The following is a 24503-nucleotide window of genomic DNA, read 5'->3' on the forward strand; positions in this document are numbered from 1 at the left end:
CTCAAGCAAGCGCGGGCTGCATACTGTCTGTAGAACTCCTGATCTGAAGAGTAAACTTCAGAAAATGGGGCACTGAGAAACCCATGTATTTCTGGCCAATTCCCTAACTCCTGACCCAGATTGAAAGTCTCATAAACATGCCTAGTTCTGCTTCTGCAGGTATTAGTAAAATTTCATATACAGGGACAATATGTAGGGATTTTTTTCATCACTTGGCGTCCTTTGTGGCTGATGTCAGACACCTCTATGAGCTGTGGTCTGAAAGCCATGGGATCAAATTTTTTTGCTGGAATCTAATATCTAATCCAACGCTATTAAGAGTTGTGACTCTGGGAAGATCCAAGAGTGTCAATGTTTGCTCATTCTATTCAGTGAGGGTGCAATGTGAAATCTTTTGAGCCAGAGACCTAACTCTCACCACACGGCGAATCTGATGGCATTTGACCTTGGATTTCTTGCTTTATAAACATGTATACAAACTTTTGCTATTTGTATGTTATCCAGATCATAATTTGTTTAGAGATGTTAGTCTTACTGTGTTGCTGAGGCTGACTTGAAACTGCTGGAATCATGTAATCTTTCTGTCTAGGTCTCTGAATAGCAGGGGCCACAGATACCTACTACAGAGCTCAGCTTGCAATCTGTGAACTTTTGGAACCACAGCCTGACTGAACACATGAAAACAATAGGACTACCGGTTATTAGGTTTCTTTATTAGCTACTTACAAATAAGAAAGCCATGAGACTTGCTGAGAGAAGGTAGGATTTTGACATAGCCCACTTCCATAGAGTCACTGTTTCCAAAGCATCTGTTCCATTTGAAGAAAGTCTGGGGCTTGGAGAAGAGGAGAGCATGAGAGCAGATGAAGAAAGGAAGGAAGGAGCCTGGTCCCAGTAGACTGTGAAAGAAGATTGGGACACTTAGGGGATCACACATCTACATAGTCATGGGAGCATTTACTGAGTGGGTCTCATAAAAGGTGTCCCAGCATGTTGAGTAGTAAGTGATACACTAAGGGTTTGTCATACATGTTGGCCAAATGGATGGCTGTAGAGGTAAGGGATGGTTACAAGACTGTTAGATTCTAACCAGGATTTCTAAGAATTCTAGCATTTCTAAGAATGTTAGGCTGACTCCATGTATACTCAACCCTCTACACCATTTCTCTCACAGGGTACTACAACTCTTTGTGATTCTCCTGAGACCCCTTTAGCTCCTGGATCTTCTGGGGCAGAGTCTTGGTCCAGAACTGCAGCCTTCTGGCCTTCAGGGCTTGTCCCACAGTAGGCTGAATGTCCAGCTGCAGGTACTGCTCATCATGGTCAAACACAGGCCAGTAGGGTAGATCCTTGCTGTTGGGGTTCCTGTAAATATATCACCCAGCAGGTAAGGGTGTAGGTTACTCTTATTATACCCCAATTTGTGTCAGGGCAGTGGACCAATTGGGCCAATGGTTGAGGAGGCTGATGGGGGCACATGTTCTGGTATAGGGATACAAGTGTCACCTACTAGTGTCTGCTCCATGTGGGGCAAGATTATCTGGCCAATTTCATGTCTCCCTCTCAGAGACAAAGTATAAAGAACAATACCATAGCACCTGCCAGGTCACTGCAGTATGACCAGTAACCAGTATGTACAATGTATCTAAGTGTGCCCTGGGGTGAGGAGAACTCTATTATGTGATGAGTTATCCATGCATACTAATGAAGTCATCAACCACAATTTGGAGTCCTAGATAGGGACCCACCCCTAGATAGGGACCTACCCACTGAGGAGGTTGAGGGAGGGGCATACTCTCACCCATGTCGTGCAAAGTTGGCCCAGTACTTCATCATCCTCCTGCTCAGCAGCTCCTCCTCCTCAGTAAGGTCAACTGTAGCCATGAGGAAGACAGAGGTCCAGGTCCCAAACACCTGATGCAGCTGCCTACTTATGCTCTACAATCACCATCCTTCCTTCAGCCTGACCTTGAACTCTAGTTCTCTTTCCCTTCCCCCTTCACCATCCAGGATCCAAGAGCCACCCACACCTCTAATTGCATGCCTCCAGGTTCAGTTCTGCTCCAGTGTGTCCTCATTCCATCTAGCATAGTGTGGTGGCTCAAATGATATGACTCCTATAGACTTCTATATTTTAATGCTTGGTCCCCAGTTAGTGGAACTGTTTGGGAAGAATTAGGAGATATGGCCTTGTTGGAGGAGGTGTATCACTAGAAGGTGGCTTTGAGGTTTAAAAGTTCTGTCTATTCCAGTTAGCTCTCTCTCTGCCTTGTGCTTGTAGATCAGGATGTAGGTTTTTATTTAGCTACTGTTCCAATGTCATGTCTGCCTGCATGCTGCTATTCTCCTATCCATGATGGTCATGGACTCTAACTCTTTGAAACTGTAAGTCCCAATAAATTCTTTCTTCTTTAAACTGACTTGGTCGTTGTCTCATCACAGCAATGGAAAAGTAACTAAGACAATAGATTATACTTGAAGGGTTCAGATTCTAATCTGGGTGTAGCTTTTTGATCATATCCTTTGATCATATCCTCTCCCAGACCCTTGATTTTCTCAACTGGACTGGGAGCTCAGTTGCCCATCAGGTACCAACCTGGGGCCCCATCCAGCTCATGGAAAACAAGAAAAACTCACGTTTCACACCCCAGTAGAAGGACCCAAAGACAAAGGGAACCTCATCACCATGGTCAGCTTTCACGTGGGGTGGCCTGACATCTTTGAAGAAGTTGACCTCATGACAGAACTCATAAAAGTAGACAGGGGTGTGGGAACCTAGAAGTGAGGACACATGGTGACATAGTATTCTCTCACTTGGAGCTTTCCTGCCTAACCCTTGGTGATAAGATATGTTGGTATAAAGTTATCTGGTGTTATAATTGTCAAGTGAGTGGCTCCAGGCTGGAGCACTAGTTATGGGAAAGTGAACAGTGACTTTGGCTGAAGAGTGACCATGGCCTTCCCAGCTGAGTAGTTTTGGCAAATCAATAGAGTATTAGCAACCTCTTTCCTTATCTATATCTGGATAAGATGTCACTCCACTCTCTTATACTAGAATGAAGAAATACTGATGTAACGGTCCTCAAGTGTTTGGTACCAGAGACATGACCCAGACATGGGAGGGGACTAGACGCTATAAAATTCATCTGGGACCCATGGCTCTGAGCTTCCCCAAACTTGGCCTCATTACAGATGTACTCACGCTGAAAATTTGCTACTTGGAGTGCAGGGATAATGAACAAGAAGTCCCCCATCATTTCTTTGAACTGTATTTGGAGGGTCTGGGTGTCTTCAGTGTCCCCCATGTACTCTTCCATTAGCAGGTCACTACATTCGGGAGGCAGCATCTACACCAGGGGGTCAGCAAGAGTGAGGTTAGACAGGCTCTTGTTTTGACAGGAAGCAGCCTCAGTGTGAAGAATGTGGCCAGGGATAAGATAGGGTATAGAGAGAAAGATATAAGTCCTGGGGTGAGCTCACCCCAAGCCACACATACACAAACCTTTATCTCTAGGCATGCTGTCTGAGAAGGATATATAGGGGTCCTTTCTATTGGAGTACTCAAGGGGTCTCACCATTTGTGTTGCTGTGCTCTTCAGAACAGCCTGCAGGGTCTCTCTGGTTATATCCTTTATTGTTTGATCAGAGCCTAGGATCTGGGAGACAGAGGAAGTTTTAAGTGTAAGGTAGGATGGATATGGATCAAGTTTCCACTTCTCACCTTATGAGTTTCCAGACTTTCAGAGAATTGGAACTGTGCCTCACCATGGGGAGAAGCCAACCATATTCATCGTTGTTGACACCGATGATGCTGGGAACAGGGTGAAAATCCACAGAAGCCAACAACTCTTGGGGATGCCTGGGTAGGAACTCCCCATCTACCACAGCAGGGATCATCTTGAAGACCTGAGGGACATCCAAGGTCAGTGGTGAAGGTCAATTCCATACATATTCTGATGTCCACTGAGAAACCCTAATCATTATCCCCCCCATTTTGTTGTCTCAGTTTGCTCCTCCACCCATGACAGAAATTCTTCATATATTAGGATTTCTTGGATTTCATTTTACACACATGATTAAAAGTATACCAAACCATGGAGCAGAAGTAATTTGTTTAGAATAGTAAGGACTGACTCTCCCACATCCCTTTGACCAAGTCCTCCAAGCCACACAATCCTCCCAACCTTGTTAATAGCCAGAATCTCCTCTTCACTCTTGTTTCTCAGACAGTGCACCAGGGTCTCTGAGTCCACAGCCTCACAACCAGATGAATTGGCCACCATCTGTAAAGGGACCAGGCAGGACTTGATTCATCCTTTCAGGCAAGCAGAAGAGTTTTCCCAATTCCAGTTGAAAGGCATTGTGCCCAAATATCACATCACACTTGGTGCTGGTGGATTACAATAAGTATGAAATGACCATTTTCTTGTTGCTCACATGTGACAGCCAGAGGTGTCATTCTACCTAAGCACTTTAAAAAATAAGCTATGTGTGTATGTCTATGAGTGCATGTGACTTCAGCAGCGCCTATACCAGGGTTTGTGTGCAAAGATTAGAGGACAACATTTGGTTGCTAGTCCTTACTTTCCATCTTGTTTGAGAAATGATCTTCTATTATCTCTTCTTGCCTACAAGAGTCTATCTTATTTGTGACTTTCAGAGATTCTCTGGTCTCTGCCTCCTCTCTCACCACTGGAATATTAGGATTACAAACTTGTTATCATATGCAGCTTTTTGTGGTTTCTGGGGAATTTGAACTCAGGTCCTTATGCTTTTACTTACTGAGGCATATCTTCATTCCACATGTTTGTTTCTGAAAATGATGGATGCTACAAGGTACTTATGCGTGCTTATTACACCCAGCTTGCATAAAGTAGAGAGAAGTGGATTTTAACCCTTGAATCTTTCAGAAAGTACTGAAAGAAGCTATTTCCCACACTCCTTGTTTTCCCAACTGAGAAAACTCCCAGAATATCAGAGGGTGGGGGCTGAGGTTGCAGGATCATTAATAGGATGGCTGAAGTGACTCACTGTGTAGACTGCCTCAGAGGTGTTGGAGATAAGGTCAGGCATCAGGGCCACCCCACTCTCCATGATGGCTCTGTGGAAAAGTCCTTGGGACATGGGGGACACAACATGTGAAGACACACTTGTGCCTCCTGCAGACTCTCCAAAAATAGTGACCTGGTCAGGATTGCCTCCAAAGTGGGCGATGTTCTTCTGGACCCAGTGCAGGGCAGCCACTTGGTCCAGGTAGCCCCAGTTGCCTCTGGCATGCTCATCTCCAGTGCTGAGAAGTGGCAGAGAAGGAATCACAGGGCTGTCTTATTTCTGTTCATACCCTACTGCACAGTACAGGCTAGTCCCAGACTCACCTGAAGAAGCCCAGGATACCCAGGCGATACTGGACAGTGACCACTACCACATCCTCAATGGCTGCCAGCATGGATCCATCATGAATGGAAGCCATGCCCATAACCAATGCACCACCATGGATCCATACCATCACCTGTGGAAATCAAGTCAGATGCTAGGAGGTTCCAACCCAGCTCAAGCTCCACCTAGGGTGTCTTCTATTTTACTGAATGCTTTGCCTTAGTGTACTTAGACACACAGATAAAGCTCCTCAGGACATCCTCACCTGGACCATGACAGGGCCCCAGTACCATCATTACACTTGCTAGTCTCTCTCCAACAGAGACCAGCTATCTTACCACAGCAGGCTCTGAATATTTCAACATAGCTGAAAAAAGACCTTAAAACTAACTATATGAAGATGATAGATGTCCTTAAAGAGGAAATGAATAAATCACTTCAAGAAATCCAGGAAAATGCAAAGTCAAATTTAAACAATATCTATGTATGAGTCAGCCCAACAGAAGGTGCTAGAAGGAAAAATCCAAACCGAAGAGGTTAACTATACACTTGAAAACACAGGAAATAATAAATAATCTCACACCAACAAAACCAAAATAAGGGAAGCTCACACCACCACCACCACTACCAACAACAACAGCAACAACAACAAAATTACAGGAATTAACAGTCATTGTTCATTGGTGTCTCTCAATATCAATGGACTTAATTCTCCAATAAAAAGACACAGAATAACAGAATGGATGCAAAAACAGGATCCATCCTTCCACTGCATACAAGAAACACCCCTCAATATCAGGGGTCAATGTTACCTCAGGGTAAAGGGTTGGGAAAAGATATTCCAAGGAAACAGACCTAAGAAGCAATGTGGTGTAGGCATTTTAATATCTAACAAATTAATCAAAAGAGGTGGGAAGGATACTACATATTCATCGAAAGAAAAAATCCACCAAGATGACATTTCAATTCTTAATATCTATGCCCCAAAACAAGGGTACCCACTTTAGTAAAAGAAGCACTATTATACTTTAAACCACCTTGACCCTCACACACCGATAATGGGAGACTTCAATACCCCACTCTCATCAATGGACAGGTTATCCAAACAAAAACTAAACAGAGAAATACTGGCACTAACTGACTTGATAAACCAAATGAACCTAACAGGTATTCTCAGCACTTCACAGAACTTTCTCCAAAATTGACCACATACTTGGTCATAAAGCAAGTCTCAATTGATATAAGAAAACTAAAACAATTCCCTGCATCCTATTAGATAATCATGAATTGAAGCAGGATATCAATAAGAACAGAAACAACAGAAAGCTTACAAACTTATGGAAACTGAACAACTGTCTACTGAATGAAAAGTGGGTGAAGATAGTTATAAAGAAAGAAATAAAAAAACATTTGAAATTCAATGAAAATGAATACATAGCATACCCAAACTTATGAGACATGATCAAAGTGGTGCTAAGAGGAAAATTCACAGCAATAAGTGCCTACATAAGAAAATTGGAGAGATCTCCATGATGGGGAAATGTATAGAGACAACCAAATGAAACTAGTGAGAACTCATGAACTGTGGACCAATAGCTGTGGAGCATGGGACTGGACTAGGCCCTCTGCATAGGCAAGATAGTTCGGTAGTTTGATCTGCTTAAGGGGCCCCCTGACAGTGGGATCATGCATCCCTAGTGCATGAGTGGGCTTTTTGGAGCCCACTGCCTATGCTGGGACACCTTACACAGCCTTGGTCCATGGGGAGGGACTTGGACCTGCCTCAGTTGAGTGTATCAGGCTTTGCTGACTCCCCATGGGAGGCCTTGCCTTGGAGGAGGTGGGAGTGGGGGGTTTGGTTGTGGGGGAAGGCTGGGGAGTAGGAGGAGGAAGGGAAGGGGGATCTGTGTTGGTATGAAAAAATGAATAGAAAATTTCCTAATAATAATAAAAAATTGCAGAGATCTCATACTAGCAACTTAACAGCACACCTGAGAGCTCTAGAACAAAAAGAAGCAAGCACACCCAAGAGTGGTAGATGAGGAAATTACCAAACTACTGAAATCAACAAAATAGAAACAAAGAGAACAATACAAAGAATCAAAGAGTTGTTCTTTGAGAAAATCAACAAGATAGACAAACCCTTATCCAAACTAGCTAAAAGAAGGAGAGAGAATATCCAAATTAATAAAATCAGAAGCAAAATGGGGACATAACAACAGACTCCAAGGAAATCCAGAGAATTATAAGGACATACTTTAAAAACCTGTACTCCACTAAATTGTGAAATCTAAAAGAAATGGATAATTTTTTCAATAGGTATCACTTACCAAAGTTAAATCAAGATCAGAAAAACAATTTAAATGGACCTATAACACCTAGTGAAATAGAAGCAGTCATTAAAAGTTTCTCAACTAAAAGAAGCCCAGGGCCAGATAGATTTTTTTTTTTAATCACAGAATTATACCAGACTTTCCAAGAGTTAATGTATGAGAGAGGATCTATTTTCAATAAAAAAATTAGCAGACCTCTGGAGGCAGAGGTCAAAGATCTCTGTGAGTTTGAAGCCAGCCTTGTCTACATAGTGAGTTCCAGGCCAGCCAGGGCTATATAGAAAGACCCTCAAAACAAGAAAAAAAAAATCATTGGCATAATGGATAGTCCATGGCAATAAATTTGCATGACCTCAGTATTTAGCTCTCAGGCCTCCAGTAGGTAATGTGAAACCTGAGTTGATCAAGGAGCCCCAACCACTAGCTTCTCAGAGTCTCCAGGTCTCTGTGTCCCATACCCAGGGTTTAATTGTGTATCATGGCAGAGAAGGCCTTCCTGGACACCCGGTAGGGAGGGTTTCTCATCAGGGTCTACTCTGATGGGACTCATATTGATTTTGCCCCTTCTAATAATCCTGAAGAAATGTCCACCCCTGAGCTGAGCATGGCCTGCCACTCACAGGTAGGTTAGAGCCCTCATTGGCATGAGCTGGTGTGTAGATGTTGAGATACAGGCAGTCTTCAGATGTAGAGATGGGAGCCATGCTCGAATTCATCCCCTGACTCTCTACATTCACTGTTTCAGAATTTTGTAGACACCTGGGGACAATGGCAGTTATTTTAAGAGATGTGCAGTAGTTAAAAACAGACCATTAGTATCTATTTGCTCTCAGTCCCCCAAACCCCGCTCTCTGGCCCCATGATGTCCTGATAACATGAGATCATATTCCAAAATTTCCTCCAATTAAGGTAAAGATCACAGGCTTTGGGACAACTGGTATGGAGCTCAAACTTCCACTGAGGCTGCCAGATGGGTGGGATCCTTGGATCCCACTCTTCCTGATGATGGGATGTTGATATTTCCTTTAGTTTCTGTGAAAACTATTGGTGTGTGTAATGACACCAATTCTCTTTGTACTCTCTGAGGCCTGAGTATTAGGGTGCTGTACCCATACAGGTGTTGTATTAATAAACAAGGTGGTGGAACATCCTTTGTCTCATATCCAGACTCTGAAGGAACTGTCTTCCCTTGTCAAATCTCCAGTTGGAAGACATATACTTGTTTCTTGGCCAATGGTACCTGGCCACTTATAGGTTGGCATAGTGATTGTGGAGTGTGATTTTGCTAAGAAACGGTCATCACTTTGGCCTTTCTCTGGCATCTGCAGCATATCCCCATCACAGAGAGAATGCAGCTGAAGGGCTGAGGTGAAGAAAGCACTGCAGCCTGCCTCAAAGCTCTGAGCCCCTGCCTGCTCCAGGGCCCAAAGTTTCCTGGGTCTCAGGAGAACTTACCTGGCTGGGTAGGTAGTCCCATCCCTCACACCACTCCATGGTTCAGGAGACTCAGGGGGTGAAAATCTCAGCTTTCCTAGAGGTGGCTTTGCAAAGGGGATTCCCAGGAAGGTGTAGACATCCTCTGTGGTGTCATTCAAGTGGACAAGACTGCCCTGCACCTGTCCTGTGTGGGTAGTCCTGATGGGGATGGCTGACTTTTCACCTGTAAGTGACACATGATATCAAAGTTGGGTTTGGCCAATACCATGGATGTTGCTACTTTCTTGTTATCCTCAACTCAGACTTTTCCAAGGACCCATCTCCCTGGCCACTTGTCTCCACAGCATCATGTTCCAGTTGTGGCAGAATTTGGCAGACCTGCCCTGTTTCCATAAAAAAGTGAGAATCTCCCACACCTGATAAACACGGATTGCATGTTTGTGCTCCTTGTGTGGTACCAAGGCAGCAGTCACTATCAGGGACCAGAGGGCAATTTGCCAACATCTTTCCAGGGTCAAAGGCTCACCCTTATCGCTGGCAGCATGTTGTCTACAGGATACCATGCCACATGACCTATCTGTCCATATAGCTCACTGAGTACATGGACCACTAATACCTGCCACTGATACAGCAACAGACAAAACTTATTGAAATGGGTTTGATAAGAGTGAGGCTACATCCAGGATGCTTCACCCACCAAGAGAAGCTCTCCACAGAATCCCATGTGTTGGAGTGAAGTGTACTTTCAATCAGCAGGCAGAAAAACACAGCCCAGAAAGGGGCAGTTTGTGACCAATATGTAAAAAAAAAAAATAACAAAAATCTATGCATATATTTTCCTTTTTTATTTTTAAATGAAACAATTGGAGTTTATTAAGCAGAGATTCTGATTTTGAATGGCATGTGGGGAAATGATAACACATCTCTAATTACATGTGTAGCCTTTTTAGGAATCACTGTGTCATTATAACAGCCACAGGTGCAAAAATGGGGTTCATAAAAAGTAAAAAAAAAAATTAGTAGAAAATTACCTTGTAATTAAACCTCAGCAAATGTCATCTATACCTATTTAAAACCCAAAAGTCACCATTGATTGGATGACCATCTGACCATTTATGTGATATTTTAAATTTCCGATTTTGCTATGGTAGGAATTGCTGTCCAAATTTATTTCCAGATATACTCCCTCCCCTGATTAGTAATGATGCTGAAATTGTGATATTCTGTTCTTAACACAATTCTACATTTAACACCGCCCCCCAGACAGGTTCTTACTATGTAGCCCAGGCTGGCTTGCAGCTGAAAAGCCTTCTCTACCTTGTCTAGAATGCCATTTACAGGTGTGTGCCTTTACACCAGCTCACACCTATCTTATCTTGATGTCCCCATGAATGAGCCTGGCCTGGATGGGACACAACTCTGTGCTCTCTTATAGTTATCAGTGATTCTCTTCCCAGGATCCAAACAAGAATGTTCAAATAAGCCAAGAGTGAGTTGGGCAGATCTTCCTGTCTAGAACGTCTTGGTGACATCTCAGAACCTGGACAACAGCAGGCAAGAGTCACAGTGTGAAGTCAATATGGCCTCCTTAGGGTTGATTGAGGAGGCTTGGCAGGAAGTCAGCATGGCTCAGGCTTGAATACCTTTGGATAACAGGCCTCAGGGCTGCAAACAGACCCTGGGCACAGTACCTTATTGGCTCACCTTTTTTATAAGCCGGGAGACTTTCTGGCAGGCCCAGAGTACATGCCCTTTGCCCTGGAAGCCAAGTTGTGCCTTTTCCAAAAGTCATAAAATGGGGAAGGGAAACCAGGCCTCTCAGTTGGGCAACTGTTGTAGGGTAGGAGCACTGTATGACTGAGGACCAGGAAACTTCCCCAGTATACTAGGCTGCTTCTCTGTTCAAGCGAGTAACATGTTTGGAACTCAATGACAGCAGGAAGGTATAGTTAATTTAATTATTCCATGGGTCAGTAGCAGCTACAGTCACAGGCACAGCCACACACAGAAGGGGGACATGCCCCATCTGCCCCTTTGTCCCCAACCCTCTGCACTGACTTTCAGGCTCAGTGCTCGTCAGAGCCCCTCTCCTTACTATTGAGTGTCCTCAGGCATCACTGACTCCCAGTGCTACAGGGGTCCCTTTCCCACTCTGTCATCTCTACCTGCTCCTCCCTCCTTGCTGCCTTCCCTGCCACAGTCGCAGCCTCCGACTCTGACAAAACTGGCAACTCTGGTCCCCACCACCCATGTAGGGAGTCTCACCATGCACTTGGAGAAGAAACAGAAGCCCACAGGCCACAGCGTTTAGCCAACCAGGAAGTGTGTCCAACGGCATGACCAGCTCTCAGGCCTGAGTCTGTGCTACTGTGGGATGCACTGTGTGTCATAGCAGAAAGCAGAACATGTGGGCCTCGCCCAGACAGATATTTGGACCCAAAGAGGGATAGGCGGGAACTTGGTGGGCAGGTCAAAGTTGCAGGAGAGCTGTGATGATGAGGCAGAATTCATAGGAGCCAGTGCTCAGCGGGTGGAGCAAAGCTTCTTCTGCTGTGTGCATTCCTTTTTTGGCCTCATTGCAAGGCACAACATGCCTTCAGAAGCTGTTTCCTCTGGATACCAGTAACCCTCAACTCAAACCTGGAGTCACATGTTTACTATTGTTGGAGTCACAGGCCCAGTGTGGGCGTTGGGCAGAGATCAAGGAACAGAAAGTTGTGGAAGTCATGGTTGCTTTCCTAAGGTGTGTACTGTGAGCTTCCCACAGATGAGTGGAATGAATACAGAGAATTGTCCTCTCGCTAAAGGAAGAGCATGAGCAAGCACAGGGTGGGCTCAGCACACCCTTTTCTCCAAAGCTTCTTGCTTTCTGGAGTCTGCATTCACTTCCCTCCTCCTTACAGTGGGGATCTGAAGTCCACACATACCCCTCCCTGTGAAGCCATGCTGTGCAACTGTGGCCATGTATTGTGTTTTTATTATACAATAATGTTTTATTATGACACTTTATACATTTATGTAATGCTTTTAATCACACTCACCCCCAGATATCCTCTCCTGTCTTCTTCCAACTCTCATCAATGATCCCCTTCCCTTCCAATATTCTACTTCCCATTTTTAAGTGTTTTCATTTTAATTTTTAAATTTTATGTGTAAGGTTTTACCAACATGTATGTACATGCACTTTGTGTGTTCCTGGTGCTCAAAAAGTGTTGGATCCCCCGGAGCTAGAGTTATGGTTATGAGCTGCCATGTAGTTGAATGGGACTCAGGTCCTCTGTAAGAGCAGCAAGTGCTATTAATTACTGAGCCATCTCTCCAGCCCCAATTTTATTTTCACACTCTCTCTCTTTTTCACTTCTTCCCTTCCTACCACCCCCCCCCCCTCATTCATTTTTTTTTAAAGCAGGTGTGACCTACTTTATTCATCAGGACATGAGCCACCAGGCAGATGCTGGCACACATGGGACTTAAGAAGTAGGCATACAGGTTTACAGATAGACAACACATACAGATAGGCTGGTGAAGACATAGGCACCCAGATTTGGCTTCAGTTAGTCAGCAAATCAGCCCCTTTACATATTCATGGAAAAGCCTTTACCCATTTCAACAATGTCTCTACCATAACCAGTAAATATTTAGTCTTTTTTATGGGTGGCTTGAGGGTAAAATAGAGCCTCCCCCCGAGTCCGGGTCAGACTTACCTCTGGCTCAATGGGTTGAGAAACGCAATGCCCTGATGTCCTTGGGGCATGTCAGGCAGGACTGGGTAACCTCATGGAGATTTCTGATAAGGGACAAATCTTCAATTAATTGTGAGAGGAAATTAGGGGCAGTATCTCATATGGAATTGGTTATGGAGGGTTAAAATGGTAAGTTTTTTTCAGGTAAAATTATTTTTCCACCCTTAATAAACCTTGATATGAGGTTGCTCCCCTTTGGATAATTTTTCTTTTTCCTCAGATGAGAAAGGAGGAGGGTAAATAGTTAAAGCAAGAAGGATCAAAGAGCGGCTTAGGGCTGGGAATTTAGTCTCCCTGCCAACCTTAGGATTTCCCAGGCTAATAATGACAAAATTAAATTCTTGGTGCCCTTGGCAATGGAGGACATCTGCCCACTGGGGAAAAAAGGTAGCCTGCAACAATTTAAAAAGCCGGGTGGTGGTGGCACACACCTTTAATCCCAGTACTTGGGAGGCAGATGTAGACAGCTTTTTGTGAATTTGAGGCCAGTCTAATCTACAGAGCAAGTTCCAGGACAACCAGGGATACACAATGGAACCTGTCTCAAAAAAAAAAAAAATCAAGGTGTTACTAATTTTAAATTAGTCCTTGGTAGTTAGGACTCCTCTCCTTCCATGTGGGGATGCATGATATGAAAGATGTGTTTGTCGTCTGTATAGATATTTACTAATAGATCCTTAGTCAAGGTTAATGCTCTAGTTAATACAGTAAGTCCAGCTTGTTATGACATGATCTCTGGTAGGAGGGGCTCCACCCAGTAGCTCAGTCAGAGGTGGCTATTGTCCTGCTTGGGTGGCTTCCTGAGTTTAAGCTGAGCTCCTGTCTATAAATCACATAAAGGTTTGAAGGGACAAGGGAGAATCAGAGCTGCCAAGGAAGGATTAAGAGATTGATTTACTGTTCAGAACAGTTGTGAGAGGAGGATTTTCTGAATTTGACGGAGCAAGGAGAGAGAGGAATGTAGCCTAACTGCTATAAAGCCATGCCAGGGGTTTGAAGTAGAGATGGGTGGGAAAATTACTTCAAAGCAACTTTCTTAGAGTTTCTATTGCTGTGGAGAGACACCATGGCCATGGCAACTCCTATAAAGGAAAACATTTAATTGGGGCTGGGATACAGTTTCAGAGGTCCATTATTGTCACAATGGGAAGCATAGTGGCAACCATGACAGTGTGCAGGCAGACGTGGTGCTGGAGAATGAGCTGAGAGTTCTACATCTGGATCTGCAGGTAGCAGGAAGAGACCCAGACACACTGGCCAGGCTTGAGCACCTGAGACCTCAAAGCCCACCTCCAGTGACACACTTCTTCCAACAAAGTCACACCCGTTCCAACAAGGCCACACTTGCTAATAGTGGCACTCCCTATGGGCTTATGGGGGCCATTTTTATTCAAACCACCACATCTTGTATTTATACTCATCTTCTACCACATTTTGTATCCCCTCTACTTTTAGCAAGTCCCTGACCAGGTCTTCATACTTTGCCTGGAGGGCAACAACTCATACCTTCATTCATGAAGTATCTGAACCATTTATAACCCTGCCTGGATTGGGCTGTTGTAGTTTCCCATTGACCTTAATAACAGGGCATGGTATCACAAAGGAATGCCTTAGAGTATCTCTCAAACTCCAGTCGTGTCTTTCTTACCTCTGTTACGGAGAAGCAGGCTAATTTCCCGTTGACAGTGTGGCCAGTCATCCCCACCAACACTGTGTTCATAGCCTGTTGACTAAAAGACATCAGGAACTCAAATAGACCAAGGAAAAGTCGTAGTATCCAGTCCAGTGGAATGTTTGTTTTGTCTCATGGAAGAAACATGCTCAACTCTGGAACTAAAACTTCTAGGTCATGGAAACAGGAAGTAAAACCTTTGCTAGTGGGTCATTTACAGGTGCCTGTGAGTGGTACCATTCCCTTCTCCCTCCTTGACTCCTAGACCTGTGAACCCTGGATATGGGAGAAAATGTACTAGATATTGGATGCAGATTCAAAGCATATACAGCTTTCTAGAAAACTCTGCCCCAACCCTCTAAGCTAGTGGTTCTCAATCTTCCTAATGCTGTGACCCTTTAATACAGTTCCTCATGTTGTGGTAATCCTCAACTGTAAAATTATTTTCAGTGTTACTTCATAAGTGTAATTTTGCTACTGTTATGAATAGTAATGTTGCAACAGGGCCCCAGATCTTAGTAGGCCCTGAGACCTTAGAATAACTGACTCCATGGTGAAAGTACTATTGAGGATGTGAAACTCAGCACATAGATAGCACCACCTGCCAAAACCAAAAGGTCTAATTCATCAAAGTCCATAGTTATGAGAAAGTCTCTAAATGTACTAACCTTGTTTTATGGCTTCTGTAGTTCTGCTTCTGATTGCTTTTGTGACATGGAGTATGTCAACCCAGGACATGGTTTTTGTGCTGACAAGCTCACCCTGAGAAAGGCTCGGGCCTACAATGGGATCCAAATACCCAGTGTAGTTGCCAGATGGCTAATAAAGACTTTCTATTGGCTTAAACCCATGTCCAAGCAGTCTTCTCTGGTGAATATATCACAGCAGTGTAAATATTTATATGTAGAATATCTGATATGTGATCTCCGTGAAAGAGTCATTGGACCCCCAAAGGGGTCACTACACACAGGTTGAGAAACTCTACTCTAAGCTCTTGTTCCCTACCACTGAACATGCCCTGCCCTACAATGTCTTTAAAGGTTAAACACATTTGACTCAGTGACTCAGTGATGCAGCTCTAGGTCTGAACTCCACAAATCAAATGTGATCATGTGAAGTCATATACAGGTAAACCTGGATGGCGAGGGTACAATGCACATGAACACCTGAGTTTAGACTCCCTCCATCCATAGAAAAGCTGGACATTGTGGCCTGCATCTCTAACTCCAGTGGCAAGGAGTAGGCACAGGTGGACCAGGGGCTCTAGTTGATCCTAAAGGCAAAATGGCAAGATCCAGATTCAGTCAGAAACCTCATATAAAAAATAAGGTGGAAGGTGGAGAAGTGATTAGAAATTACATCCTGACATCAATCTTTTGTCTTTACATGCATCTATAAATAAAGGTTAGGATACATAAATAGCACACACACACACACACACACACACACACACACACACACACACACTGAGAGAGAGAAGAGAGACAGAGACAGAAAGACAGACAGAGAAGAGAGAGAGACAGAGAGACAGAGAAACAGAGAACCACCACACTTGATGAGCTTGAAGCCCCTGCCTATAAAACCGGCACTCAAGAGACCAAGACAAGGTTATTATGAATTCAGAACCAACCTGGCCTACAAAGAGATCTTTAATATGTACGTATATAGGCATATGCACAAATAAACCAGTAAATAAACATCAAACAGAAACAAGTCAAATCAAAACAAAGCACTTAGCCATGCATCAACCAAATAAGTGTACAAAATGTTAGCTGTGCATACATGGAATGAAATGCTTTGATAAAAGAAAGCAAAGGGGTGAGCGAGATGACTCAGCAGGTAAAGGCACTTGCCACCCAGACTATCAACCCGAGTCTGGTACCTAAAACTCACATGGCAGAAGGATAGCCAGCTCCTCTAAGTTGTCTTCCATACACACACACACACACACACACACACACCGTATAAATACATGAGTTTGAGTTTCTTAAGGAAACAAAAACATTATGTGAAATGACAAAGCCAGTAATAAAACATTCCATTTATATTGGATTCAAGACAAGGTCTGATATTGTAGCAAAAGCAATTGCATGGCTGCTGTGTTGGTTTAAATAAAAGTGGTCCCCATATGCCCATAGGTAGTGACACTATTAGGAAGTGTGGCCTTGTTGGAGAAAGCGTGTGTAGTGGGAGCGTGGGTTTTGAGGTTTCAGAAGCTCAAGTCAGGCCTACTGCCTAACTTGCTGTCTGTGGATGCAAATGTAGAACTCTCAGCTACCTCCCCAGCACCATGTCTACCTGCATGCCACCAAGCTTCCCACCAGGGACTAAACCTCTGAACTGTAAACCAGCTCCAATAAAATGTTTCCCTTTATAAGAGTTACTGTGGTCACGGTGTCTCTTTACAGCAAAAGAAACCCTAACTAAGACAGGTGCTTTGAAGCAGGGTTCCAGTCAGTGAAAGACTGCAAGAGGCACCCAGAAAGCATTGGGAGTGAAGGAAACATTCTAAACTTGATGTGGTGGCTGCATATCCTAAGTTACCCCAGACTAGTAAGTGGTCCACCTGAAAGAAACTTTGTTTGTTTTTCTTTTTGAGACAGGGTTTCTTGGAGTCTGAAATGTCCCTCACAATTGCATGCATGAGCACTTGATGGTGCTGTGTTGAGAAGCTGGGGTCTTTGCTAAAAGAAATACTGTGTCTTGACTGCTGCTCTGATCTACACAGGTGCCTCATGCTCTTGTCACCTCAGACGGGAGCTGGTGCTGCTGCCCTCTTCCCATGCCACGATGGACTATATCCCCGAACCAGGAGCCTAAACATGCTCTTCCTTCCTTTCTCTTTTCTTTCTGTCCGGTGTTCTGTCACAGTGATAAGAAAATTAACTAACAGTCTCTCTGGAGCTGAGGTTGACCTTGAACTTGTTTTGTAGCTCAGACTGTCCTTGAATGTATCTTCCTCCTATCTTGCCCCCACTAGTACTAGAATTATAGGTGTGTCCCACTGCACCTAACTAAGAGATTAATTTAATTGCATGTAGATTATTGCATATCTGAGGACATTGGGGCTCAGTGGTAGAGCCTGATTGCTCAAGGGTGGTTTTTTGTTTTTTTTGTTTTTTTTTTGTTTTTTTTTTTGTTTTTTTTGTTTTTTTTAAAGAAAGTATGCTTTATTAGGCAGTAATTAGATGTTGGGGCACTGCTCTTGGCAGGGAAAAACACAGTTCTTATGGTCCTCAGGGGTGTGGATTGTAATAAACAGGTCCACTTCAAGTGTTTGCCTCTTCAACACTTGGCGATTTCTCTTCCTGCTTTCCCATCATGCTGTGAGGCAGCCCAGTGCACCCTTACAGGCTGCCCAGTAAATGGTAGGACTCACCTTGGAATTTGGTCTCCCAAATTGTGAGCTAAAAGAAACTCTTTAAAAGTTGCAGCTTCATAATTTTTATAGCAACAGAAGATGAGCTAACAGAGTATTAAAAAAAGATTCATTTTCAATTGTATATGTGTATATCTCTTCGTATGTGTGAGCGCCCAATATGTGAGTGCCCATGGGGATAGAATCAAGCACTGGATCTCCTGAAGCTGGAGTTGCAGGCAGTTGTGTAAGCCCACTAATTAGGATGCTCAGAATGGAACTTGGGCCCTCTAGAGGAGCATAAGTCCTTTTAACTTCCTGCTGAGCCATCTCTCCAGTCCTTAATGATTAGGCCTACGGGATCTTGTTTTCTCATTATGTGAGGACACATCAAGGAGGTGACACCTGAGAACCAGAGATCACGTCCTCACTGAAAATGAGGCTTGTGGCACCATGACCAGGGCTCCTAGCATCTAGATCGGGTAGTAATAAACTCTGTGTAAGTCAGATGGTGAATGATTCCCATGTGACAGCAGCTTGAATGAGCTAGGACACTGGACTTCTAGTGTCTGGGTTTGCTATTGGATGCCTAGAAGATGAAAAAGCTTGGATGACTAAGTGAGAGATGGGCAAGGGGTCCAGTCATTCTGAACTGGGGAATGCTCTCAAAAAGACAACCCTAGATCTTGCCCCAGACTTCCCTTCTGAAGCACAGGTGAGTCCCCTAACTTGCCCCCAACCCCATCCCTGGGCACCAGCCACTCCGGGGAAGACCTGCCCAACTTGGCCCCAGGTTCTGGTCACAGGGCAGGTTCCCTTCTAGCCCCACCGGGAAGAATCCCCTTCTCTAAGACCCCTGGCAGACCCTGCAGTCTCCACGCCCTGCCCCCACGCCCATCCGCCTGAGCCCCAAGCCTCTTCCTGAGACTTAGAGGCCGGCCCCCAGCTCCCATCTTGCCCCGGACTTCCTTTCTGAAGCACAGGTGAGTCCCCTAACTTGCCCCCGACCCTATCCCTGGGCACCAGCCACTCTGGGGAAGACCTGCCCAACTTGGCCCCAGGTTCTGGTCACCGGGCAGGTTCCCTTCTAGCCCCACTGGGAAGGATCTCCTTCTCCAAGACCCCTGGCAGACCCTGCAGTCTCCACGCCCTGCCCCCACCCCCATCCGCCTGAGCCCCAAGCCTCTTCCTGAGACTTAGAGACTGGCCCCCAGCTCCCATCTTGCCCCAGACTTCCCTTCTGAAGCACAGGTGAGTGCCCTAGCTTGCCCTCGACCCCATCCCTGGGCACCAGCCACTCCCGGGAAGACCTGTCCAACTTGGCCCCAGGTTCTGGTCACTGGGCAAGTTCCCTTCTAGCCCCACCGGGAAGGATCCCCTTCTCCAAGACCCCTGGCAGACCCTGCAGTCTCCACGCCCTGACCCCACGCCCATCTGCCCGAGCCCCAAGCCTCTTCTTGGGACTTAGAGGCTGGCCCCCAGCTCCCATCTTGCCCTGGATTTCCCATCTGGAGGAGAGAGAGAGAGAGAGAGAGAGAGAGAGAGAGAGAGAGAGAGAGAGAGAGAGGAGAGCACCCATCCTCCCCCGGACTTCCCTTCTGAACAAGAGCTCCCATCCTGCCCCGGACTTCCAATTTGGACAAGAGAGCTCCCATCTGGACAAGAGAGAGAGACTCCCTGAATCTGTCAGCTCTGTCTGAACCAAGTGTGCGGATAAGGCCAAGAACGAAACACAAGGAGATGGGCAGACGTCAAGGCAGAAACACATACAACAAAATGAATAGCAATACACCATCACCAGGCCCTAGCCCTCCTCCAACACCTAGACCTGAACATCAGAAATTGGAAGAAGCAGAAGAAAATAGCCTTATGAATGTCATCATGAAGAAGCTAGAGGCTCGTGTAGAGGAAAAGACAAAAAAATGTGAAGAACGCTGTAAACAACTAGAGGAAAGGGCAAACAAATTAGAAGAAATAAAAAAAGTCCTGGAAGAGAACAATAAAATACTGAAAGAAAATCAAGAAAAATCAATGAAACAAATGAAGGAAACAGTCCAAGACCTGAAAAGGGAAATAGAAAAAATGAAGAAGACACAAACAGAGGGAATGCTGGAAATAGAAAATCTGAGAAAACGATTGGGAACTTCAGATGCAAGTATAATCAACAGAATGCAAGAGATGGAAGAGAGAATCTCTAGTGTTGAAGATACAATAGAAGAAATAGATTCATCAGTCAAAGAAAACACTAAAGTCAACAAAGTCATGAACCAAAATGTCCAAGAAATTTGGGACACCATGAAAAGACCAAACCTACGAATAATGGGGGTAGAAGAAGGAGAAGAATACCAACTCAAGGGCACAGAAAATATATTCAACAAGATCATAGAAGAAAACTTTCCCAACTTAAAGAAGGAAATGCCTATGAAGATACAGGAAGCCTATAGAACACCAAACAGACTAGACCCCCAAAAAAAGTCCCTTCGCCACATAATAATTAAACAATTAAACGTACAGAATAAAGAAAGAATATTAAGAGCAGCAAAGGAAAAAGGCCAAGTGACATATAAAGGCAAACCTATCAGAATAACACCCGATTTCTCAATGGAGACTTTGAAAGCCAGAAGGTCCTGGACAGATGTAATGCAGACACTAAGAGACCATGGATGTCAGCCTAGACTAATATACCCAGCAAAACTTTCAATCATCATAGATGGAGTGAACAAGACATTCCATGACAAAGCCAGATTTAAACAATATTTATCCACAAACCCAGCCCTACAGAAAGCACTAGAAGGAAAATTCCAACCTAAGGAAGTCAGATACACCCTCGAAAACGCAGGCAATAGATAAAGCCACAGCAGTAAACCCCAACGAAGAAAAGTACACACACATCACCACCAAAAAATAACAGGAATGAACAATCACTGGACATTAATATCCCTCAATATCAATGGACTTAATTCACCTATAAAAAGACATAGGCTTACAGAATGGATACGAAAGCAGGACCCATCTTTCTGCTGCATACAAGAAACACATCTCAAATTCAAAGATAGACACTACCTAAAAATAAAAGGCTGGGAAAAGACTTTCCAATCAAACGGTCTTAAGAAACAAGCGGGTGTAGCCATCCTGATATCCAGCAAAATAGACTTCAAACTAAAATCAATCAAAAGAGATCAAGAAGGGCATTACATACTCATCACAGGAAAGATCCACCAAGATGAAGTCTCAATTCTGAACATTTATGCCCCAAACACAAGGGCACCCACATATGTAAAAGAAACATTATTAAAGCTTAAATCACATATAAAACCCCACACATTAATAGTGGGAGACCTCAACACCCCACTTTCACCACTGGACAGATCCCCCAAATCGAAACTTAACAGAGAAATAAAGGACTTAACTGATGTCATGACTCAAATGGACTTAATCGACATCTACAGAACATTCCATCCTAACAAAAACGAATATACCTTCTTCTCAGCACCCCATGGAACCTTCTCTAAAATGGACCACATACTTGGTCACAAAACAAATCTAAACAGATACAAAACAATTGGAATAACCTCCTGTGTTCTATCAGACCACCATGGTCTAAAGTTGGATTTCAACAACAACAAAAACTACAGAAAACCTACAATCTCATGGAAACTGAACAATACCCACCTGAATCACCAATGGGTTAAGGAAGAAATAAAGAAAGAAATTAAAGATTTCCTAGAGATCAACGAAAATGAAGACACCACATATCCAAACCTATGGGACACTATGAAAGCAGTATTAAGAGGGAAATTCATAGCACTAGACGCCCACATAAATAAGCTGGAGAAATCTCACACTAGTGACTTAACAGCACACCTGAAAGTTCTAGAACAGGAAGAAGCAAAGTCTCCCAGGAAAAATAGATGCCAGGAAATTATCAAAGTGAGAGCTGAAATCAATAAAATAGAAACAAAGAGAACAATACAAAAAATTAATGAAACAAAGAGTTGGTTCTTTGAGAAAATCAACAAGATAGACAAGCCCTTATCCAAACTAACCAAAAGACAGAGAGAGAGCATCCAAATCAACAAAATCAGAAATGAAAAGGGGGACATAACAACAGACATTGAGGAAATCCAGAGAATCATCAGGTCATACTTCAAAAACCTCTATTCCACAAAACTGGAAAACCTAAAAGAAATGGATAATTTTCTGGCTAGGTACCACATACCTAAATTAAATCAAGACCAGATAAACTATTTAAATAGTCCAATAACCCCTAACGAAATAGAAACAGTCATTAAAAGTCTCCCAACCAAAAAAAGCCCAGGACCAGATGGTTTCAGTGCAGAATTCTACCAGATCTTCAAAGAAGAGTTAATACCAATACTCTCTAAATTGTTCCATACAATAGAAACAGAAGGAACATTACCAAACTCCTTCTATGAGGCTACAATTACCCTGATTCCCAAACCAAACAAGGATACAACAAAGAAAGAGAACTACAGACCGATCTCCCTCATGAACATTGATGCAAAAATACTCAATAAAATACTGGCAAACAGACTCCAAGAACACATCAAAACAATTATCCACCATGATCAAGTAGGATTCATTCCAGGGATGCAAGGATGGTTCAACATACGAAAGTCTGTCAATGTGATACACCATATAAACAAACTCAAAGAAAAAAACCACATGATCATCTCACTAGATGCTGAAAAGGCATTTGACAAAATCCAACACCCCTTCATGATAAAGGTCTTGGAGCGATCAGGAATACAGGGAACATACCTAAACATAATAAAGGCAATTTACAGCAAGCCAACAGCCAACATCAAATTAAATGGAGAGAAACTCAAAGCAATTCCACTAAAATCAGGAACGAGGAAAGGCTGTCCGCTCTCCCCATACTTATTCAATATAGTACTTGAAGTTCTAGCCAGAGCAATAAGACAACATAAGGAGATTAAGGGGATACAAATTGGAAAGGAAGAAGTCAAGCTTTCCCTATTTGCAGATGACATGATAGTATACTTGAGCAACCCCAAAGATACCACCAAGGAACTGATACAACTTATAAACACCTTCAGCAACATAGCAGGATACAAGATCAACTCAAAAAAATCAGTAGTCCTCCTATATACAATGGACAAAAAAGCGGAGAAGGAAATCAGAGATACATCACCCTTTACTATAGCCACAAATGACATAAAATACCTTGGGGTAACACTAACCAAGCAAGTGAAGGACCTATATGACAAGAACTTTAAGTCCCTGAAAAAAGAAATTGAAGAAGATGTCAGAAAATGGAAAGATCTCCCATGCTCATGGATAGGCAGAACTAACATAGTAAAAATGGCAATCTTACCAAAAGCAATCTACAGATTCAATGCAATCCCCATCAAAATACCAACACAATTCTTCACAGACCTGGAAAGAATAATACTCAACTTCATATGGAAAAACAAAAAACCCAGGATAGCCAAAAGAATCCTGTACAATAAAACAACCTCTGGAGGCATCACAATCCCTGACTTCAAGCTGTACTATAGAGCTACAGTAATAAAAACAGCTTGGTACTGGCATAAAAACCGACATGTGGACCAATGGAATCGAATTGAAGACCCTGACATTAATCCGCACACCTATGAACAAATAATTTTTGACAAGGAAGCCAAAAGTGCACAATGGAAAAAAGAAAGCATCTTCAACAAATGGTGCTGGCAAAACTGGATATCAACATGTAGAAGGCTGCAAATAGATCCATATCTATCACCGTGCACAAAACTTAAGTCCAAGTGGATCAAGGACCTCAACATAAATCCAGCTACTCTGAACCTGCTAGAAGAGAAAGTAGGAAGTAGTCTTGAACGCATTGGCATAGGAGACCACTTTCTAAATAGAACACCAGTAGCACAGACACTGAGAGAAACAATCACTCAATGGGACCTCTTGAAACTGAGAAGCTTTTGTAGGGCAAAGGATACGGTCAACAAAGCAAAGCGACAGCCTACAGAATGGGAAAAGATATTCACCAATCCCACATCTGACAGAGGACTGATATCCAGAATATATAAGGAACTCAAGAAATTAGACATCAAAATGCCCAACAGTCCAATTAAGAAATGGGCTATAGAACTAAACAGAGAATTCTCAACAGAGGAAACTCAAATGGCTGAAAGACATTTAAGGAATTGCTCAACATCCCTAATCATCAGGGAAATGCAAATCAAAACAACTCTGAGATACCACCTTACGCCTGTCAGAATGGCTAAGATCAAAAACACTGAAGACACCTTATGCTGGAGAGGATGTGGAGCTAGGGGAACTCTCCTCCACTGTTGGTGGGAATGCAAGCTTGTACAACCACTTTGGAAATCAATATGGCGATTTCTTAGAAAAGTGGGAATCCATCTCCCCCAAGATCCAGCTATACCACTCTTGGGCATATACCCAAGGAATGCTCAACCACACCACAAGAGCACTTGTTCAGCTATGTTCATATCAGCATTGTTTGTAATAGCCAGAACATGGAGACAACCTAGATGCCCTTCAACTGAAGAATGGATAAACAAAATGTGGTACATATACAC

The 24503-nt window shown here is 43.5% G+C and overlaps 1 protein-coding gene across 5 annotated transcripts; it reads right to left on the bottom strand.

Moving 5' to 3' along the window:
• Positions 1–799: 799 nt before the first annotated feature.
• Positions 800–11484, bottom strand: LOC131910701 (pyrethroid hydrolase Ces2e-like). Of its 5 annotated transcripts, XM_059262589.1 has the most exons (13): positions 11412–11484; positions 9757–9768; positions 9165–9369; positions 8330–8468; positions 5376–5509; positions 5032–5290; positions 4185–4283; positions 3766–3906; positions 3576–3656; positions 3203–3347; positions 2638–2775; positions 1802–1874; positions 800–1365 (listed from the first exon to the last, which is right to left on the bottom strand). In XM_059262589.1, the coding sequence occupies exons 1-13, from the start codon at positions 11482–11484 to the stop codon at positions 1179–1181; spliced, it is 1686 nt and encodes a 561-aa protein (XP_059118572.1). In that variant the 3' UTR covers positions 800–1178. The 5 variants fall into 5 exon arrangements, with proteins under 5 accessions (XP_059118572.1, XP_059118573.1, XP_059118574.1 ...); XM_059262590.1 differs by lacking the exon at positions 9757–9768; XM_059262591.1 differs by lacking the exon at positions 9757–9768 and having other exon boundaries at positions 3576–3629; positions 3739–3906.
• Between the last annotated feature and the right edge of the window lie 13019 nt (positions 11485–24503).

The sequence above is a fragment of the Peromyscus eremicus genome, chromosome 5, assembly GCF_949786415.1.
Source record: "Peromyscus eremicus chromosome 5, PerEre_H2_v1, whole genome shotgun sequence".
Lineage (NCBI taxonomy): Eukaryota > Metazoa > Chordata > Mammalia > Rodentia > Cricetidae > Peromyscus > Peromyscus eremicus.

What these genes read in the sequence shown, in the direction of transcription:
- LOC131910701 (XM_059262589.1), bottom strand. Translation starts at nt 11,484, where the DNA reads ATGCCGTTGGACACACTTCCTGGTTGGCTAAACGCTGTGGCCTGTGGG. An exon ending in AGATTCTGGCTATTAACAAG is followed by an intron (nt 3,907 to 4,184) that starts GTTGGGAGGATT and finishes GATGTCCCTCAG; the next exon opens with GTCTTCAAGATGATCCCTGC. An exon ending in CCAAGTAGCAAATTTTCAGC is followed by an intron (nt 2,776 to 3,202) that starts GTGAGTACATCT and finishes CCTCACTTCTAG; the next exon opens with GTTCCCACACCCCTGTCTAC.